Source organism: Paroedura picta, chromosome 8 (assembly GCF_049243985.1).
Source record: "Paroedura picta isolate Pp20150507F chromosome 8, Ppicta_v3.0, whole genome shotgun sequence".
In the NCBI taxonomy this organism is placed as follows: domain Eukaryota; kingdom Metazoa; phylum Chordata; class Lepidosauria; order Squamata; family Gekkonidae; genus Paroedura; species Paroedura picta.
Window position 1 is genome coordinate 50055153 of NC_135376.1, and position 20995 is coordinate 50076147.

Consider the following 20995-nt stretch of genomic DNA (forward strand, 5'->3'; position numbering starts at 1 on the left):
CTTCCTGTGGAAGGCTTTCCTCATAAAACAAATTGGCAATTTAACAGATCTCGATGGCATTATAATGTAACAGTGATCTATTACAACAGTGTATGAGTTCCAGCTTTCATTTTTTAAAAGATCTGCACGGTTATATGTAGTCATAACTTCACACAAAAAGGGCTCTAAGCTTACTTTCTTTGAGTGAATGCTGAGGCCTATGTTATAATACTGTGGTGGGGAAATGGCAGTCACAGGGGCTGAAGCAAGGGAAATGGTACTTCTGCAAGTGGAACCTGCAAAAAATTGCACTTACCCCAGGTATGGTGTCCAAAGGCACTGTGTCAGTGATCTTTCCAAGACGTTTGTGCTAAAACAGATTTTGAAAAGATTGCAGTAAAGTGGAGGGAAGCACATGAGCCAGGATGAATAGAGGACAATATTACGTGAATGTTCCGGAAAACACTGCTCCTGTGAGTGGATACCTATAGGCAAAATTAGATAATACTTGGTAGATCTGTAATCTTTAGCAATTTTCAGCAGCTTTGAGGAGAATTGGGATTGTGTTTGGGAGGGTTAACCCTTCCTACAAAGGGTTAACCCTTTTCTAATTTCAAATCCCTCCCACCATCTACTATTTGCCCTGTAGGGGAACATATAGGTTTCTTATGCTGGACATTTATTATTGACAGAACAAAGTTCCCCATGAAAAAGGCAGACTAATATTGGCACAAAATTTAGGTTCTGTTCCCAAATGCATGTTAAAGCATGTTTAGGAGATTTCATATTGTTATTTTTAAAGATTTGTAAGCATTTCAAATTTTAGAGAAACCAGAATAAAAATGAACTAGTAAAACAGATGGCTGAGGCATTATTTGGTTTATTAATGAGTCTTATTGCAACAGGCCTGAAATTCCTAATCCATGTGGATAGACTTGGTTGAAAAGAGTTATTGGGAGTTTTAAAAGTCCTTTTGCTTTTCTCTCTCCAGATTCGAGAGCAAAACCGGTATGACTTAAAGACTGCAGGACCACAGTCTCAGTTGCTTGCTGGAATTGTGGTGGATAAGAAGCCAAGTACCGTAAGTGCAGCCATGGTTAGAGATGAGTGCTTACTTTTTGAACCATGTTCAAGTTTAAGGTTTCAGAATTCATGCTCATTTATATCCTTGCTCTCATCTGTCTCTTTAAAACAGAAATAGAATACAGATATTTGAAAGAGATTAAGAAATCGTAGGGGAAATAATCTCATAACTATAGGCAAAACTAGATGATAATTGGTAGATTTTTAGCAATTTTCTAAGGCTGAAACAGCTTTGGGGGGAATTGACATTGTTCTTTTTTTTGGGGGGGGGGTAACCTTTCCTGCAATGCATTTTAATTTTAAGTCTCTTTCACCATCTACTATTTGCCCTGTAAGGGAATATATAAGTGTCTGTATGCTGGACATTTATTATCTAATGCAAAAAGTGAAGCAACATTTATTATTGGCATGCTATAGCGATCAAGTGCTATTAAATTTTCATCAATGGAAAGCACTAGGCAGTGGTGAATGATTGCTGTAGTGCTACAAGAGAAATGCATGTATGTGCTACAACGATGCAGCCAGAGTCAGGTTAAACCCTCTCTCAGTCCCAGTCTGTCTAAAGCTGGCCTTCTGTCTTGATAAGGAAACGGGTTCAATAACCTGTTTCCTATTAACTGAAAGTAATCTTGTTCAGGTATTTGTTTTGCTGGACGTTATTGCCAACTCTAGGAGGTTTCGGAGATTGTTTGTGTTTTGTTTCTGTAGCTGCTTTTTGCTCTTTAAAAATTTCTTCCAGCCCATGCAATTTGAAGAAGATGAACATGCCCCACCTGCCCCTCCCAACCCATTCAGCCATCTCACAGAAAAGGAACTGGAAGAATACAAGCGGACAATCGAGCGTAAACAACAAGGAGTTGAGGGTTAGTGTTCTGGTCTCCTCACCACTCTTGATTTTGAATGTTTTAATTCCCAGTCTAAGGACCATTTGGAAACAACATCAGTCATTTTGCCTTTAAAGGACCTGTCCATTTAATTACGTGCTGTGGGAACTCCTGTCCCAGTATGCAAAGTGGAGACCAAAAATGGAGTGCAGGGACTGGGGGCAAAGCTTGCAGCCAGAAGCAAAAAGAGCAGGGGACAAGACAGGGACTGGTGAAGGACTGCCAGAAGGGAAGGGAGGTAATGGGAAGACCAGCGATAAGAATGGAAAGCATCACCTATGGAGAAAGGTCAGTAGGAAGCTTTGGCAATGGGGTACAAAATGCGGGGTGGGGAGTAAGGATCTGATAGAGAGTCCTGAAAGGATCTTGAAAACAAAGAGGAAAGTGGCAAAAGTGGCAGAGATGATTTTTTTTAAAAGGTAAATGAAACACATGAAAAAGGGAAGAGTGGGAGTTTAAGAATGTACACAGGATGGTGCTTGATCAGGCAGGACGCCAGCTAAAGGCAGCATAAATCTGGAATGGCTGCAAGCCATTTGGAAACCTCTGTTTTGCTTCCCTGCGTTTGAAAGGGGGGGAAATGAAATGGAGCCTTTAAATGGCCCAAATCCTGAACTGGCTGGTTCATTTTGGAGCTTCTGATTTGGTTGGGTTCAGGAACTTGACTTGGGAATACCCTGAACCCCAAAATGAACCATAATTTTCCAATTCATGCCCAGCCCTAAACTACAGTGTCTTTTTTATCCTTCATATTTAATCTCCTACAGCATGCTGACATTTCATATTTCTGGGGCTGGAAAAGATTGCTATATATACTTTGTTGTGTCTACTGTACAGTTGCATTGTTTTTTGTATATATTCTTATAAACCACTATAAAATTATTGTGGCCAAACTGGAAGATCTGTCAGTGTCTCCACCCAACATTTTCGAAAGGTAAACTGCAGTAGGCACCAATTTTGGTTAGGGCCTCCTCTGGTATAATTCTGTCAGTTAGACGAGCAACCTTCTCTCTGTCTGTCTTATTTTTCTTCTTGTTATTCCTGGGACAGTAAGTCCAGTTTCAATAGGCAAAACTGTGCTGGTGGGAAGGAGTTAAACCCTTTCCTTTTATGAATTGAAGGTCCTTGTAGATGCAATTTGCTTTTCAAAAATGCTGGGAAAATCTTTCTATGGATCTCCTGAGATAATGTCTAATTTGGCCCTTTTAAAAAGTAGTAATTATTACTGAGTTTGTGTATTAGTGAAATCAGTAAAGATAAAAGGTAAGAAATGTAAATAATTTCTTAAACCAAACATTTTGGTGATAGTCTTTTCTATGTCCACCGTCGTAGTATTATGGATAGCAATTTTCTAACTTGCCCATTTCTTATTTTTGAAAGCATAAAGATTCAAAGGTAAAAATATTACATTTCAACAAACTTTCCACCCACTTTCATTAAAAAGCATCTGATCAGGACTATTTAATAATGCTGTCTTCCTTGCTGTTGTCTAACATTAGTGTTTCCAGAACTAATTCTGCATAGATAGTTCATTTTGTTTTCTGTTATAACAGTTCCATGGTTAAACAACAATATGTTTGCATGGAATGCTTTCTTTTAAATAGCTTAGGCCATCTTTGGCATTTTATGCATTTCATATTTGTAGGTTACTAATAGAATATAACTGTGTAGTGACATGAGCATGATCAGGTCAGCACTAGCCAAGTTGCTTGTTTGTATGCACTAACGTACATGGATCCTTATCTGCTTAGGTTACTTTGCATGGCTTTTACTAATTCAAGCTCTTGTTCTACAGATGCTGATCAAGAATTATTCTCAGATGATGGGTCATCTGTTTCACAAATACACTCTCAAACTCAATCCCCGCAAAATGTCCCTGACAAATTGGAAGGTATTCACTGTAATGTCCTGTACGATATTATGAGCCTTATACTGGTCCGGACCAATCATTTTTAAATTTCTCAGATTAGAGAAGGAAACACTGTTTTCCTCCTTTGTCAGTCTGTGGAAGTTAGAACTTATTATGCTGTCACATCTTTAAAAAAATACTTTGGGATTTATCAAAATCTAAGGACCCAATATCCACCCAGTATGTTCTTTCAGAACTTTTAACTTAGAAACATGTCTAACATGTTGATCTATTGTTCATGCCCTATTTATTCACTTTTTGAAAAAGCATGCATGCTTTTTCCATGTATATTGGCTCATGGTGTTGGCTCTTGGTGGCAGACAAGCCATGGTGTTGCTGTGGTATAATTGTCATTGCATCATATTCTAATCAGAAGCACAGTTTGGCCATGGAAAACATTAACTGCTGATGTCTGATACTTTCTAATGCTCACAAATGAGATTTTTACTTCAACAAAAAAGAGGGGAAATTGGAATTGAGGAGTTTAAGACCAGTCTCAGATATCCCACTTTTTACTGGCTAGTCTGTCAAGGAGTTTGAACTGCAGCATAATCATCAGTACTGCAAAGAGTGAAACCTTCTGTCCTCCTTTTTCTATAGAAAATCATTATGATTATCTTCAGGATTCTACTCTCATCTCTCTGGATGTCCCAGGTGTGGTAATGAATGGCAAGGAAGACGAACATGATGTGGAGGAGGATCTTGCACAAAGAGTCAGCCAATTAACCACTAGTACTGTAGAGAATGTCGAGATTACCATTAAAACTTCTGAAAAGATTGAGGAGGCCCTTTCCCCTGAGGGATCTCCTTCCAAATCGCCATCAAAGAAAAAGAAGAAATTCCGTACTCCATCTTTCCTGAAAAAGAGCAAAAAGAAGGAAAAGGCAGAAGCCTAAGTACAACTCACTCTAAGGCTACATTGCACATTTCAAACCCATGTTTTAATCAGCCATTAACATGGTTAGTTTAGGTAGGATTGTGTAGTAAACTGGGCCTTAACCTAAGAACAGAACTGGAAGAAACTAGAGACCACTTTATGTCAATTAAGCAAAGAATTCATCTCTCAATTAGTATGAATAAAATCACTTTGAGGGTTTGAAATATTGAATATTCCACCATAAACTGACATTGGCAGGGGTTCTAGTACAGCACTATTATAATACATACTCCTTTGCAGTAGCAAGTTACTCATGGAAATTTTTCTGGAGTAAAAAAATCTTCAGTACAGTTTCACTAAGGTAGCTGTTGAGTTATCATATAATGTTTGTTTAATCTACTGCCTCATTGAGTAATTGGATGATACTTCTTGGTATTGTGATTTTTGACCATAGCATTTGTTTTGGCCCCACTGTGGAGGGCACTTCTTATCACACCTTGTCAAGAGTTGGTAGTCTATAATTATTATACACTGGCATATAGTATTAGAGGGGGGAAATTGTAAAAGGAATTGCATTTGGAATTTTACAAATTGCATTCATCACCAATAACTTTTGCCAAATACTTCATTTTAGTAAGATATAATTTTTGAAAACTTTTTTATTCTATCAGTTGGGGGGCAGAGAGAAAGCCCTTATTTTTCAATAAAGGGGGTTTTATACGCTTAACATTGATAACTTACTTTAACTATGGGAAAACAGAAAAAAGAATTTTATATGTTGAAACTTTTGTATACCACTCAGTATAAAGTTATATAGGCATGTAAACCAAGTATTTTAACAATAGAGATTATTAAGGATGCTTGGTTGTAGAGTATACTTAAATATAATTCAGGAATCCAGAAGCTCTGTTACCAGATGTGGAAAACATATACGTATAACTGGATTCAGGTTTAAATCTTACTCTATTTTTTTTCCTTGTGGTATTGCTATTGAATGAAGAAAAATAATCTTGTTAACATGGGGCCTTTTCAGGAGATCAGTTCAAAGCATGTCCCAGCTGCAGTTTAGCCTTTGTGGGCTCTGGAGTTAATTCAGCTATAAAGCCTCAAGGCAAAGGCTTGAAGGACTAACTGGCCAGAGCTGAACCAACAAGGGGGGAGGGGATGTTCCACCCTTTGCTTTGATGTTCCAGTTCAGATCCCCTGTGAATTCCCTCTTTGGAAGCTGAGTGCTGGCCCAGCTTGGCAAGGCATGGAGGGAGGACTTTTTGCTGCTTTTCATCCATTCAATTGCAGGCAGTACCTGTGCCTGTGACATTTATGTAACCACATTCCAGACTACCACTCTACACTGCAGTGGCCCCTCTAACTGGGGAAAGAATTACATTGTCCCAGAGACCCAGTGTTGTCATTACCGTGGAGGGAGAATGCAGTATCCCCACAACATAAGTGCTTCCTCGAGGACTGAAGTTTGGATCCAGTGCAACAGAATGTGTTGCACTATAAACTTATCACCTTGAAAGGCCCAGAACCAAATGAAGGAGACAAAACTGCAAAAGGGAAAGTGAAATGGAAAGAAAAAGTGGTGGAGATAAAGGCTGTAATAGTGTGCTGGCTATTTTTCATAAAATATATGGTATGGATTTGGGGTATTTTTATTAAATCAGTGAAACATCCGTTTCATATTTAAAATTATAGTAATGTATAGGTTTTCACATGGAGTGCCACAGCTCCCCCCTCCCCATGTAGTTGATTTTAACCATCTTGTTTTGCTTTTTTGATGAAACATAGAACCAATTATGCTTGCACTGTAAGTGCTGATCCTGCCACTTTCTCCTTTTTTGATGGTAATTTTTTGTTTGGGCTTTGAAAAAATAAACCTGTAAATATGCACTAAACAAGGAAATTAACCTAGGGCCTTTGTACGTCGTTAGCCACAAGAGCAAATACACTTCAAATACCAATGTGATTCCCAAATTGCCAAGTGAAAGATATACCGTATATGGATTGTTAAGTATGGCTCGAGCGTGGTTTGGCATGCAAAAATTGACTATAGCATGTTACAGAGCTGGTTAGCTTTGACTGTGTAAGTGTGACAATGCAGCGTTGGAGTGACTCTGGAAATGATATTCTAGATATCTCAAAATACTGGAATCAGCGTGTTCTTTTTTTTTAAGTGGAAATTTCTAAGTTGCTTACTTTGTTTATGTTCTACATGCTTTGTGTTGTATTACAACATATGTAGAAACAGTAACCTGTGAACTATGCTTTTCATAACTTTTTAAAAAATATCTAAATGAATGCAGTGTGCATAAATATTTTTTAAAAAATGAAACCATGAAACTATTTGCACCTTTTTTGCTAATGCCTCTATTTACTTGCTTGGCATAAAGAATGAGCCAGCCAACTCTGTGTCCTGTGGAAAAATATATAAATGTTGTTGGAAATTGCTCATAGATGTAATGCTAATTAATATTAAATCACAAATAAACAGTATTTTAAATAGATGGATTTTGGAAGTTCCCATTTTCCTGCAGCCCTGGAAGCAATGTGAGGCCATCTTTATTTTATTAATGTTGTTTATATTTTAGTTCACTTTTCTCACTGAAGGTGGATTGTACTGAGTAAATCAATATAATCAACAGGATGGAACATCCAATAAACAGTGCATGAGGAGCTGGATTGCAGAAATCTGGAAGGAAGCAGAAATGTAAACGTGTTGAAATAAAGTATAATCATGATGCATTAAGTGATGCAGAAATTACATAGCAAGATACTCCTTTCGGTAACAGACAGTACAAACGGTACACAGTAGTATGCCACAGTCCCTAATTCTGAACTATTACCAAAAGACCTGTGTGTGCACGCGAAAGCTTAAACTGGGAATAAAACTTTGTTGCTTGTAAAGGTGCCACTGGACTCAGACTTTATTCTGCTGCTTCAGACTAACACAGCTACCCACCTAAATCTATTTGAATCATTTTGTTATTAAAAAGCCTTCCTTATTACAGTTTTGCATATTTTGCAGAAAACCACAAGATATGGAGTCTTACTGACCTCATCAACCATGTCATTCCATTTTTAGCTGTACTTATGCATCTCAATTCTAATTAGCCCTTTCTGGCAACTACCCCCTACCCCCTCTACCTATGTGTAATGCTTGAGGAAATCTGTTTCACTGTTTCTGACCAAGTGTGCATCTACACATGCCAAGTTTCTCAGTTCTCAATTATACCCAGAATTCAACTTTGTTAGTCTTGAAGGTGCCACTGGACTCAAACATCTGTTAATTTGTATTTGTATGCTGATTTGTTGCCATTCCCGGGTCTTACCGACTGCTTTGATTCAACCTCCGCTATACTTATTGCTCAGTTACTTATGGCAACTAACAACACACACACACACACACCCTCTCTCTACCTGTAGAAAGAAAACTCAATGTATTTGAAGAAGTGTCCACAGAGATTGGCAAGGCCAGAAGTAGTTCTTTCATCATTTGGAGAAAAGTACAGAACCATGGTCTTCTTGGCCAAGAACAAACCACTTCTAAGATTTCCACCAGCAGGGCCTCATGGGAATTGTAGTTCATGGACATCTGGAGAGCCACAGTTTGGCCTCCCCTGCTCTATATACTCACATTTCATGGCCCTCGCCCTTAATTTCATAATGAAGTCTCAGAAAATGTATCAAAGTGAGCTGTTACACTAGAATAAAAAACTAGGAGTTAGACAACTTCTGTTTATTTTTGTCAAGATACAGTTAAGGTACATGCAGCAGTAACAACAACCAGGCAAAATGGCCATTAAAGCATACATACAAGAGTATTTTTTGAAAGCCAAAAGACTGTGACAATGCAGTAGTTCCACAGAAGATAGTGCACTGAGTCTGAAACAATACAATTATCTACAAAACAAAACCATTTCAGCATGTCATACTATTAAAATTACAAGAAGTGACATCTTTAATTAAGACAAGACTTTGGTGGATCTACTAGTGGAAATTTCTGTAACTTTAGACCTAACTAGATATGTTCCTATGACAATTTAAATATTCTTGCTTTTGAGAAAGGTATTCTGAGAGGTGGTGATTCCATAGAATATTAATGTCATCAGAAGCACGGGAGTTTAGATGACTGGACATTTGCTCCACCATGTCTCAAGGTCCCAGTTTGGATCACTTCAGTCTGCTCTCCTTAGCCAATGTGGATAGACAGTTGTTCAGCACACCACATGCTCCATTGATCTATGTCCGTCGTGGCTGGTGAAAGCTAGCAATGCAAAGATCTGGGCCCCTCTCTGGGAGATCATTTATCTATCCCTAATTCTAGGGACATCACAGAGAGATTGAAGGAGGCTATGGCTAGGCCACTTGTGAAAAAATGATGCTGCATCCAGCCAATTTCCACCAAGTTTTGCATTTGACATTTCTGTGTAAGGTAGTTGAGTCTGCAGTCAAAGAACAGATACAGAGTTTCCTGGAAGAAACATTGACCCTTGATCCATTCCAGTCTGCCTTCCAGCCTGGCCATGGGTTGAAGATGGCTCTAGTTGCCATCACAATTTCCAGAGAATAGCTGGATCTAGGTGGGTTGGTGTTGCTGTTACTGCTGCATTTAACATCAGCATTCAACACTGTTGACCATGGGCTATCAGCCCACCCCCTAGCCAATGTGGGGATCCAAGGAGCTGCCCTTAAATTACTGCAATCTTTTCTCCATGGTCAAACAGAGTCACGCTAGGGCAGAAAGCCTTTTAACAGTATGCCCTAACTTGGGGTTCCACAAGGAACTATTCTCTCTTCAATGTTATTCAACATCTATATGCGTCTCCTTACCCAGTTGATCCGAAGCTTTGGACTGCTGCCATCAATATGCTGATGATATCCGGCTGTATCTGTTGATGGATAGCCATTTGTCCCACTCTCCAGGGTCTTTGGGCAGATATCTAGAGGCCATGGTGAACAGGCTCAAGCAGAACTGGCTAAAGTTAAATCCAGCTAAGACAGAAGTCCTCTGGATGGGTTGGCATGCCCCAGGTGAGTCAATGCAACTCCTGGTTCTTGGTGGGGTCCAGTTAACAACTTCAGTGACCATCAAGAGTGTGAGGATAGTCCTGAATGACTCCTTGTCTATGAAGGCTCAGGTTGCCAGTGTTACTGACCAGGCATTGTACTATTCGCTAGGCACAACAATTGGCACCTTAGCTAGCTACTGTGATCCATGCAACAGTCGCCTCCAGGATGGACTACTGTACCTCACTCTGTGCTGGCTACCTTTAAAGTTGCTCCAGAAATTTCAACTGGGCCAGAATATGGCAGCATGGATCCTCAGAGTCCTCTGTCAGCCTTTCCCCATGTGAACATGTTGACATCACCAAAGAGGGACTTATCAGGTCAGTTCAGAAGCAGAACTAAATTGCCAGAGGCATTGCTGGAAGGGTCAGGCAATCTCTAAAAGTAAAAGCTGGAGTTCATCTGTGTGTTCTCTGTATTCTGTATTCCATTAGAGCACATATTTGACCTGTGCTCTCCCAGCTTCACTGGCTCCACAGATGGAAGACCAAAGTAGGTTCAAGGTTTTTCTATTAACCTTTAAAGCCCTAAATGGTCTGGAACTATTGTATCTGTGGGGCTGCTTCTCCCATTATGTCCCTCAAAGAGCTCTGAGATCTAGAGACCAAAATCTACTTAGGATCTGTGACCCCAATGAAAACAAATTGACCTTAACCAGGGCAGGGCCTTTTCAGCCCTGGCCTCAGCCTGGTGAGATCAGGGCCTTGTGGGGCCTAAAGCAGTTTCACAGGCTCTAAGGGAGCATCTGATTTCAGCTTGTCTCCCTGTCTGGTTCCATCTATTACAGAGTTGACATCTTTATACATTGCCCCCCTCCTCTCTCCCCAGGTGGGATGCAGAACCTAGCAAACAATGTTATATTTTTATATTTGCAAAGACTTTGTGTTTTATATTTTTAAATGTTGTATTTATATGTAATTCAATTTAAGAGTATAGATGCAAATTTATGGAACTATTAAATTGTATATTTTGCTTATTGTAACTGGGTCTCAGGGTGGGCTAAAAGTTTAAAAATAAAGAATGAACAAATCTTATAAGTAGGTTTACATCTCAGCTCCAATCTGTAGCATTGCCTTTTGGATGTGTAACATTTGGCCCATTAGACTTGTCTTTTTAAAGTGACGATGGCACTGTCTAGATCAGGGATTCCCAATGAGGGGTCATGGGAGCTCCATGGCCTTTCCCTTCCTGCCTTAGTGGACTTGGCCATAAGCTAAGGAACTGCCTGCCTCTGCCCAGGGGGCTTGGTGGGTAGGCCATGGGTTTAAAAATTAAAAGGGAGGAATCAGTTGTGGCATGGTAAGAAGGTCCAGGTTGTCTTCTCAGCTCCTACCCCTCTTTTCAGCCTAAATGAGGCACAGCTGCTTTAGCACTCGTAAAGGCAAGGGGAGAAAGTGAAAGGAAGGTGAAGGTTGCAGGTGGTGATGTCACTTCTGGTAATGTCACTTCTGGTGACATCACTTCTGAGAGGCGTGGCAGGGAGGTGTGTCCAGCTGGCATCGCTTCTGGGGGTCCTTGAATTGAAAATTTATTTCAGAGGGTCCTACACAATCAAAACATTGAAAAAAGCTGGTCTAGATGATATTTACATCTCTGAAAATGACCATTGTATTTAGAATTTCATTTTTTTGCTTAGCAGCAGTTCTATATCTATGAAATCTTGATTTTTTAAAAAGTGTTTGACTTTGTAAGACAAGGCTGAAATAATCTTTGGGGGGGGGCAGAAGATTGTCTTAACAATGAAGTTGTTTCAGACTCAGAAGCCTCTATTTAGACCTTAGAACTGATATGTGAAAAATCCCCAGGAACTGTTATGACAAGTTTAGAAATGTGTCCATAATTCACAAAGTCTCATTTACAATTAAAGAGTGACAATTGATATCATAGTTACAGAACACTGTTGTGTTATATATTGTAGCAGTATTTTTCCTGCTTCATTTACATATGTTATATATGTTATATAGACACTTTTTCTGGTTCCTCATCTTTCTACTTCTATGGGACCTGTTCCTTGTTTGTCAAGTGCATATGCAGTGCAAAGTTCTACAAGACATGACCATGAGGTGGCAGCAGCTCACTATCACATTGTTGAGATACACACGATTACTCCCTTGAAAGACAATTAGCAAGCTGCTTTCAAAGAAAGTATTTTGGTGGAGGCTCTGTGGGCACTATTCCAGCTGCACTTCAGACAGATGAAAGAGAACAGCTGGCTTTTCTGGATTGTCTGTATTTGTCAGTTACAAAGCCAGAAATGGAATGTTTATCTCCTTTCCCACTGTATATTTTTCTTCAAATCTTTATTATTGTGCTTGTTTTAACCAGCTCGTGGCAGATACTGGTAGATTCCTTTTTTAGAATGCTGTTTTCTTGCATAGACTACTATTTTAATTAACAAATTATTCTTTATGCCAGGCTATCATGCAAAACTTTTACATGACAAACACAAGGTGAAATTATTATTATTTTATTATTCTTTAATTTATATCCCGCCTCCCCCCGGAGGCTCGAGGCGGGTCACATAAAAACCAATCCCCAGCAACATATATGTGCTGGGAAACCTCACATGTAGCTTCCCTGACACAAATACACAGTGTCCACATACCTTGATTGTATGGTTCCTTCTAGATCTACAAATATATTTCACATTAAACATTGCTTGGTGATGTCTCTTCAATACAGATATTTTAGAACAAATTAAATCATTCAGGACTGGAGTAGTGCTTGAGGTCACATTTGTACCCTAGCTCAGGGATAGTCAACCTGTGGTCCTCGAGATGTTCATGGACTACAATTCCCATGAGCCCCTGCCAGCATTTGCTGGCAGGGGCTCATGGGAATTGTAGTCCATGAACATCTCGAGGACCACAGGTTGACTACCCCTGCCCTAGCTGATCTGCAGAGGACACAGGTGAGTTCCCCTGGAGATAATGGCTGATTCTGTGACTTCCTATCCCAGCTAAGTTCCCTCTTTGCATTAAACTCCCCTAATAAGAACCTCCAAAGCTCCAGGAATTTCCCAAGTCAGAATTGGCAACCTTAATTGTAATGTAAACATCCTTTAGGGGTGTGCATTTGGCTAAACTTGGCAAAAAAAAAAAAAAAAAAGCTTGAAAAACACCTTACCAGTTCTGGGGGGTATTGTTTAAGCCAAATACAGATTAAAGAATCTGATCAGCTACTGGTAAAGCTGAGCCCAAATAAAAGCTTTTCAGCTTTCATCCACATATACTCAGCTATATCATAGAGGAGCCAGAGCCAGCTGAGACGAAGCTTTCAGTTCCCACCGCCCCAGCTGATCCTCTCAGGCTTGCATGCTGTGAAGAGAGACTTCCCTGCCACACACATATCCTGGGACCAGTGTCTCTTGTGGTGGAGTTTAAACCATGCTCCAGGAGAAGTAAAATCAGCCTTTTTAATCAGCATTTTTCTTCTCAGACCTATTGGACCTGAAAAAAATTTTTTTCAAAAATTCCTGCATCCCAATACCAGTATTGTATTAGAATCCAGAATATTTTGGAAATATTAAATTTTTCCAAGTCCAATACACCCAAACTGAGAAATGCTAGTTTGTTTTCACACTCCTGTTGCCAATATTGCCTGTAAGGAGGTAGCACCACCCACATTCCTACATACTAACCACAGAATGAATGAAGTCAGGCTATAATGTGTACTTTGACAATTAAATCCTTCTCTTATTAAAGTTTCCCTTGATTTCATTTTACATTCCCCTTGGGAAAAATCCAATATACCTCAGTAAGTTAACCACTTATATTTCATTAACATTTAATAACTATAAAAAGCTTCTTATGTTAAAATCTACAGCAGTGATTTTGAACAAAGTCTCGCCTTGTATTTATTCCAAATCCTCAATATTTATTTGTTTGTTTGTTTATCATTACATTTCTATACCACCACTCCCAGAAACTGGCTCGTGGCGGTTCACAAACAAAACAGTATCAATAAAAATACACCCAAATAAACAGTAAAACAATATAAGATATAAATACAGATACATGATGGTGGTACACTAATTAAAAATTGCTCCCCATATTCTGAACATCAGTCTTTATATGTACTGGCTGGGCCCCCTGTTTAATATGCATGTCTAATATAATCAAATTTTAAAATAAACATTAACTTTGCTTTTATCATACTATGAATATCATGCCAACCAAATTCTAGTAATCTTTTATTTTTCAATAATAACCATTCTTTCAGCTATACAAGATATCATGTAGCAAAGAGTTGCAGGAGTTTCTGGTGTTCCACAGGGCCTGCAGGATGGAGCTCTTCTGACAGGTCTACAGTTGAGGCCAGCACATGGAAGAGCAGATGGGCCCCATAGAAGAGACCATCACCGGGCCACATCATCGCCATTGGTGGATTGCCGGCATGTGTAGTTGCCCTACAGTGCACCAAGAGGCAGCCTAGTTTTTTGCTGACTTTGGTTTTTTCTGCAAGGGTACATAATTTTAATGGGATAGGATAGTTGTGTGTTTTATGTGGGGTTTTTACTGTGTAACCCGCCGTGAGATAGCTTCCTGATAGTGGTGGGAAGTAATAATAATTGCTGCTGCTGTTGTTGTTGTTATTTTAAATCTGGTAATCCCTAACCTCTTTCTTTGGCATCTTGAAATATCTTATGTTTAATACAATCTTTTCTCCTTGCCAAATGAATTTTGATATCTTTTTTCCATTGGTTAAATGGAGTATCTGAAATCAGTACAGATATTGTCTGAAAAACAACATTCTAGGTAAAACATTCATTTAAATCACTGCAGTCATTAAATAAAGATTTCAGTTTATCCCATGATCTTAACTTTCATTTCATAGTTTAACATAATTATTTTGAAATAACATACAATTCTTATTTGTCAACATTATACCCAAATAGTTCACCTTTTTGATCTTAAAATCAGTTTTTTCCATCAGTTTTATTTGGTCTTGTGCACTCATATTTTTAATTAACATCTTTGTTTTCCTATTTATTTATTTTTAAACCTGCAACCAGATTTCCTGCGGGAACTATGGTGATGTTGCCTTTGGGTAAGGAAATGTCATAGGAGAGCAATCCAGCTAAGGAGGCTCTAAGTTGATGTATTTTCCCTAGATAAAAAGGAAAATGTGAGATATTCCATCTGTACATCATTAAGATGGCATCTTCAAAGTACTTCACTGTTGGAAGGCACAGATTTATTAAGAGGAGTCATGTGAAACCCTGTTCCTGCTATCAAGTTCAACTCCATGACAAACTTAACAATCATGAGTCCCACCTTATCTTCAACGAACAGACATTAATCTATAGATTTCAAATTCCCTAGTTGGCCAGATCGTCATGAAAAAAATTATCTTATGGTGAGAAAAGTTATTTCCTTTTTAATTATGTAACTGAAAAGGACTGATAATTCCTGTTATAATCTGAGCAAGAAGCAAGCCTTATTAAAATTATTTATTAAGAAAGATTCAATGGATAAGTAATTTCCAGCACATTAAGAAATGGGGGTGAAGAATCCAGAAGCTGGAATTCTAGAAATAGAAGTGTAGGAATGCGTCTTTGCTTACAAATCTTCATTTGTGATACAAGTGAGACCTCTTATAGTTGAAATAAATCACTGCAGTTAGTAAGTTAAACTGAATAGTATTGACAGTACAAGGATACTACAGTGGCTATGCACTACAAGTGATACACAGAAAAGAAATGTTTGGGGTTTTTTTGGCTACAAGATGGCTACAAGGAAGTGTACAGGAAAAAAACACTAGAAAAACCTAATAAAGAACTTTCCTACAAATTATTTGGTCAATTACATCATTGGATTTGAAATTTGTAAGTCTGGATGTGAAACTTGGAAGTGTGAATTCTAGAATCATAGAATAATGGAAGGTACCTCACTGGTCATCTAGTCTAACCTTCTAACTATGCAGGACACCCACAACCCTATTGCTCATCCACTGTAACCTGCCACCCCCTTAAGCTTTCACAGAATCAGCCTCTCCATCAGATTGGCTATCCAGCCTCTGCTTAAAAATTTCCAATGATGGAGAACCCACCACCTCCCAAGGAAGCCTGTTCCACTGAGAAACCATTCTAACTGTCAGGAACTTCTTCCTGAAGTTTAGACAGAATTTCTTTTGAATTAATTTCATCCCATTGGTTCTGGTCCGTCCTTCTGGGGCAAGAGAAAACAACTCTGCTCCATCCTCTATATGGCAGCCTTTTAAATATTTGAAGATGGCTATCAAATCCCCTCTCAGTCGTCTTTTCTCCAGGCTAAACAGACCAAGTTCCCCCAGCCTTTCCTCATACATCTTGGTCTCTAAACTTCAGAACTTAGGAAACAGGTTTAAATAGTATGACGTTGGAAGTCAAGGAGATTTAAAAAATCAAGAATTCTATCAAACAAATTTGGGAAGATGTGCAAAATGTTAATGAAAAAATGCAAATGTTGGACTCCAAATCAGATGTCCTAAATGAAGAACTAGAAAGAGGTCTAGATAAATTGGCATTAAAGTTCAGGGGAAATTAATTTTGTCTGAGACTGAAAAGTATTTCTGAAATCATGAGTAAAGATACTAGGAAGAGAGTTGCTAAAATTCCAGTAAGAATCTTTCAGAAAAGATTACATCTTTCCTATAGAAAAACTAAAACAGAAAAACATCTCATTTCAATGGGATAAGCTGGAAGGAGTGATTTTTAGCCGGGAATGTTACTATTTCTAGCCAGATAAAAAAAAGTACAACAGCTTTCCATGTTGACAGTAAGACATGTGAAATTGAAATTAAATAATGTAAAACAAAGACATTTTGAACATGCAAATAAACCTGGGAGATGATAGGCATATAAATTAAGAAAGGAGAGAGAGAAAAAATTGAATATTCATATATATATATTATTTATAATGGAGCTAAATGCTTTTTGCAAATATTACACAAATTTGTATAAAGAACATGATGTATCACTGGTAAAAATAGAAAAATATCTTGGAAAACAAAACTTACTGCAGGTCACAGACGAACAAAGACAGATTTTGAATGGCCCTATAACAATAATAGAGGTCATAGAAGTGATAAAGAAAATGCAACCAGGCAAAATACCAAGACCAGATGGCTTATCAGAATTATACTATAAATGTTTTGAAGATGAACTTTTACAACCTTTAGAGAATACAATGAACTCTATTTTACAAAATGGAAAGATATCAGAGACATGGAGACTAATATAACAATAATACATAAAATACATAAAATAAATATGCATTGTTTTTTAATAGTTGTAGTTATCAAGTTTAGCCCATAGTCTGTGTCTGGGGATACAGTGAAAGGCTACACTGAAATCAACAAAAGTGGCATAGAGCACCTCTTGTGGCCTAAGAGCAGTATTTCTCTGCTAAATGATATCGTATTGAACACTGGTCTATGGATGTGACCAGCTCTAAAACATGCCTGTTCCTGCATTAGATATTGTCTTGGTTCATCCAGTATGTATCTCAAGTAAAACTTGCTAACTATACCAAGTAGGCTGTCTGGGCAGTAATTTGAAGGCTTTTCTTTTCTCCTTAAATATTGGGACAATAATAACCAGACTCCAGTCCCTAAGGATCTGGGCTGAGCGGTCAATATGTCAACACAGTCAACATTGGGGCCCACCAGTCAGTATTAGTTTTTATCTGTTCTGGGGAATAATAAAGCTTCCATGAGCTTTCACTGGCTTCAATAGCATTTTTTTTTTAACTTCAGTTATAGTTACTGGGAGTCACAACGGGAGATCTCCTAAAAGACAGTCTGATGGTGTGTTGGAACGTTCTGCTGAATAGAAGGCTTGGAAATGAGATTCTCAGCTGATCTAGTGCCATTTACTCTTAGAGACTCTGGGGGGAATTCACCCCTTATTCAATGCCAGAAAAGAGTTCTTTAATTTGGAGTCTTGGATCAGCCAGGACCAAGTGCTTGATTTGTAACTCCTTCCATGCAAATTGAAGAAGCAGCATCAGCATTAGGTTTTATACCTCACTTTTTACTACCTGAAGGAGCCTCAAAGCAGCTTATAATTGCCTTCACTTCCTCTCCTCACAACAGACAGCCAATGAGGTGAGGCTAAGAGAGCCTTAAGAGAAACTGTTCAATGAGAACAGCTAGACCAGGCCATCTCAACCAGGAGTTTGTGAAACCCTGGCTTTTCTTGATGACCCTGGGTTTACCAAATGGGTGGGAGTTAACATAATAGTTAGGCACTTAGTAGGCTACTGTACATGTCTGACTCATTTAGACCCAACTTCCCTGCTGTTTTCAATCCAACACCATACACCAGGCTTTCTCAGCCAGGGCTTCGTGAAACCCTGGGGTTTCTTGATGACCCTGGCAGGGTTTCCCAAATGGATAGTAGTTAATTCATTTTTAATATGCCGTATATGCTCGCATATAAGCCAACTTGCATATAAGCCGAGGGACTTTATTTTACTACGAAATCTGGGCAAACTTATTGACTTGCATATAAGCTGAGGGTGGGAAATGCTCCATCATCATCTTCCATCTGGCCTCCCCCTGCAACAAATACAGATAAGTCAATAGGATGAACAGCTGCTGGTTTTTGTACCCCGCTTTTCACTAACCAAAGGAGTCTCAAAGCAGCTTACAATTGCCATCCCTTCCTCTCTTGATGCCAGATACCCTGAGAGAGCTCTGACAGAACTGCTCTGTGAGAACAGCTCTGGCAGGAGAACCAAACAGTGCCTCCCAGGCCAGCAAACCAGAGCAAAATAACAGTACCCAAAGTTGGCAAGCTACTACAACAAGTACAACAGCTAGCAAACTGGGAGAATGGACAACTCTAACTACAACTGCAGTGCCCCCAGAACAAAACACTGAAAGAAAGAACTGTAAAACTGAACACTGAAAGAAAGAATGGTAAAAATCAACTTTTAATAGAAGCACAACCCTAAGAAGAAAAGGCAAACCTTGCTGCCCCTCAGATAAAAGAAGAAACATTAGGAGAAAGAAACAGTAAATCCCAAAGCACCCCCAAAACCCACCCCGCCCCACCAAATTGTTGATGTCCTACAAGCTGCCAGAACAAGCTCAGCTTGCAGTACACATTTGCAAAAGGCAATCCAACGACTGGTTGGCTGGAGCAGGCTTTTATTTCAATTACAGTATATCCCTGTGTATAAGCCAAGAAGAGCTTTTTCAGTGTGAAAAAAGGTGCTGAAAAACTAGGCTTATATGCGAGTATATAGGGTATATATTTTTAATTTTTAAACATTTAATGGGTGATATGACCACACATGGTTATGTTGACCTGCCCCCCATGACCACTGCTGGGTCTGAAGGGGATGGAAAGGCAAGGGGCCTAGGTAGACATGTGCACAGCTATGCTTCTCAACCATATTCTGCATGACTGCACCACTTCTGGGGATTCTCAAAGCATTTTAAGGGGTTTCTCAATGGAAAAAAAGCTGATAAAAGCGGAGCTAGACTGTGACTAGCCCAAGGTCACCCAGCTGGCTGTATGTGGAGGAGTGGAGAATCAAACCATTCTTAAGCACTACACCAAGCTGGCTCTGCAAAGTTACCCATATATTGTGACGGCCAAGTTAACTTACTTCTATTTTTTGTTAACTCTTCTTTTAGCTGATTAAAGCACGTTGTGAAATAAAGCAGGCTGCAAGAGTAGAGACACATGCTGATTTTGTATAGGGGAGAAAAGTCCGTATTCAGCTTCATGCCACCTGTGTAGGAAGGTATGAAACATTAACTTGAAAATGTGCAATGTGTAAAATACCTTTTATCCTTTTAGCTGCTGATCTGTTGGACTAGAAATGAAGATGAAAACTACCTTCAGAATTATGGAGTTTTCTGCAAATACCCAAGACAGGAATTTGAGTTCCCTTGAAAACACTAGGGGGTTAAAGCACTGGAGACCTGCCTGAACTCTTGCTTATGAATAGCTCAACTGGGCAGGGCCTTGTGCCAGATTTTGGTAGGCCTCTGGCAGAGGTTTCTTGGCATTTTCAATGCATAAAAGGAGAAAGGTTCAAACTTTTAAGTGGGCTTGTAGACAAGTTTTAAAGGAAATAACATTAATTACATTATTTACATGTATATGGTGGCGTTTAACAATGCATTTATAAAACACAAATATATGTGAGACTGAGTATATTTGTCCAGCTTAAAAGAAGCTTGGTATGAAGGCACCAGGAATAAATATTTGTTGCATGCATCTGTGATAAATATGTAGCAAATATACTATTAAAGCAGGAATTAAAGAGTGATGGAAAATTTATTTACAGATGGCTTGAGAAATTCTCTACACTATTATCTTCATCTACACTATTACATAAAATACTAGTAAATAAGCCCACTGTCCCCGGAATACAGCGGACGCTAGGAGGGCTTGTGACATCACTATAAATAATATTACTGGTCTATTATCTGTAACCGAACCCAAGGCCGGGCTCAGGGCGACCTGTGAGGCGGCGCGAGTGGTGGATTGGGCCCCGCGCTCCGTGGCCTACATGGATGTGCGGTGTGGCGGGTGCCAGTGGAGGCAGGCGGGCTGGAGTGCCAGATGGAGCATGCAGGCCGAGTATGGAGCGCACTGCGGGGCTGGGAGCCGAAGCCGGCGCCACTGCCGCCGCTGGGCCCAACAGGGCGTGAGGTGAAGCACCGGTCTGGGGTGGCTGCTTGCGGCGGGCTGGGGCGTGAGCGCAGCTGCTGCTGCCAGACACGGGGCCGGTCCCTGGCGGCTCCGTCGATCTGCAGGCGAGCTGTGGTGCGTGCGGGCGAGGCGGGTGTTGGCGGCAGCGGCAGATCTGTTTCAGGCAGCTGTGGGTGGCGGCACAGGCACCTCGCTTCCCCTGCACAGCCTTGGACGCCGCCTGGCCGCGCACCACGGAAGGGACCAGCACCTGCTCCCCTGGCCACGGTGCCGCCGCTGCAGCCCCCACCAACGTGACACCTCGTCAAGGTGGCTCCCTTGCCGGCAGGCCGGCGCGTGGGAGGCGCTTTGCGCCTCCCGAGGCATCGGGCTGCCGGCAAGGCAACAACTGCGAGCCGCGCTGTGCGCGGCTCGCAATTGCTGCCTTGCCGGTGGCGGGCCAATTGGGCCCTCCGATTGTCAGTCCAAATTGAGGGGCCAATCGGCACCCTTCCTCATCCCGGACACAGCCCGCCCTAACTCCTCCCCCCCAGCCCTTA

General features: G+C 40.0%; 1 protein-coding gene across 8 annotated transcripts in view; it reads left to right on the plus strand.

The window, feature by feature from the left end:
* Nucleotides 1-7239, plus strand: part of ADD3 (adducin 3) — a 119614-nt gene extending 112375 nt beyond the window's left edge. For 7 of the 8 annotated variants that reach the window (XM_077349671.1, XM_077349676.1, XM_077349675.1 and 4 more), the window contains 4 exons: nt 971-1060; nt 1802-1925; nt 3742-3837; nt 4456-7239. In XM_077349671.1, coding sequence (XP_077205786.1) covers nt 971-1060; nt 1802-1925; nt 3742-3837; nt 4456-4751 — 606 coding nt within the window. In that variant the 3' untranslated portion in view covers nt 4752-7239. The remainder of the gene's footprint in view (nt 1-970; nt 1061-1801; nt 1926-3741; nt 3838-4455) is intronic. The other variant, XM_077349677.1, reaches the window with a different exon arrangement.
* Nucleotides 7240-20995: the final 13756 nt, after the last annotated feature.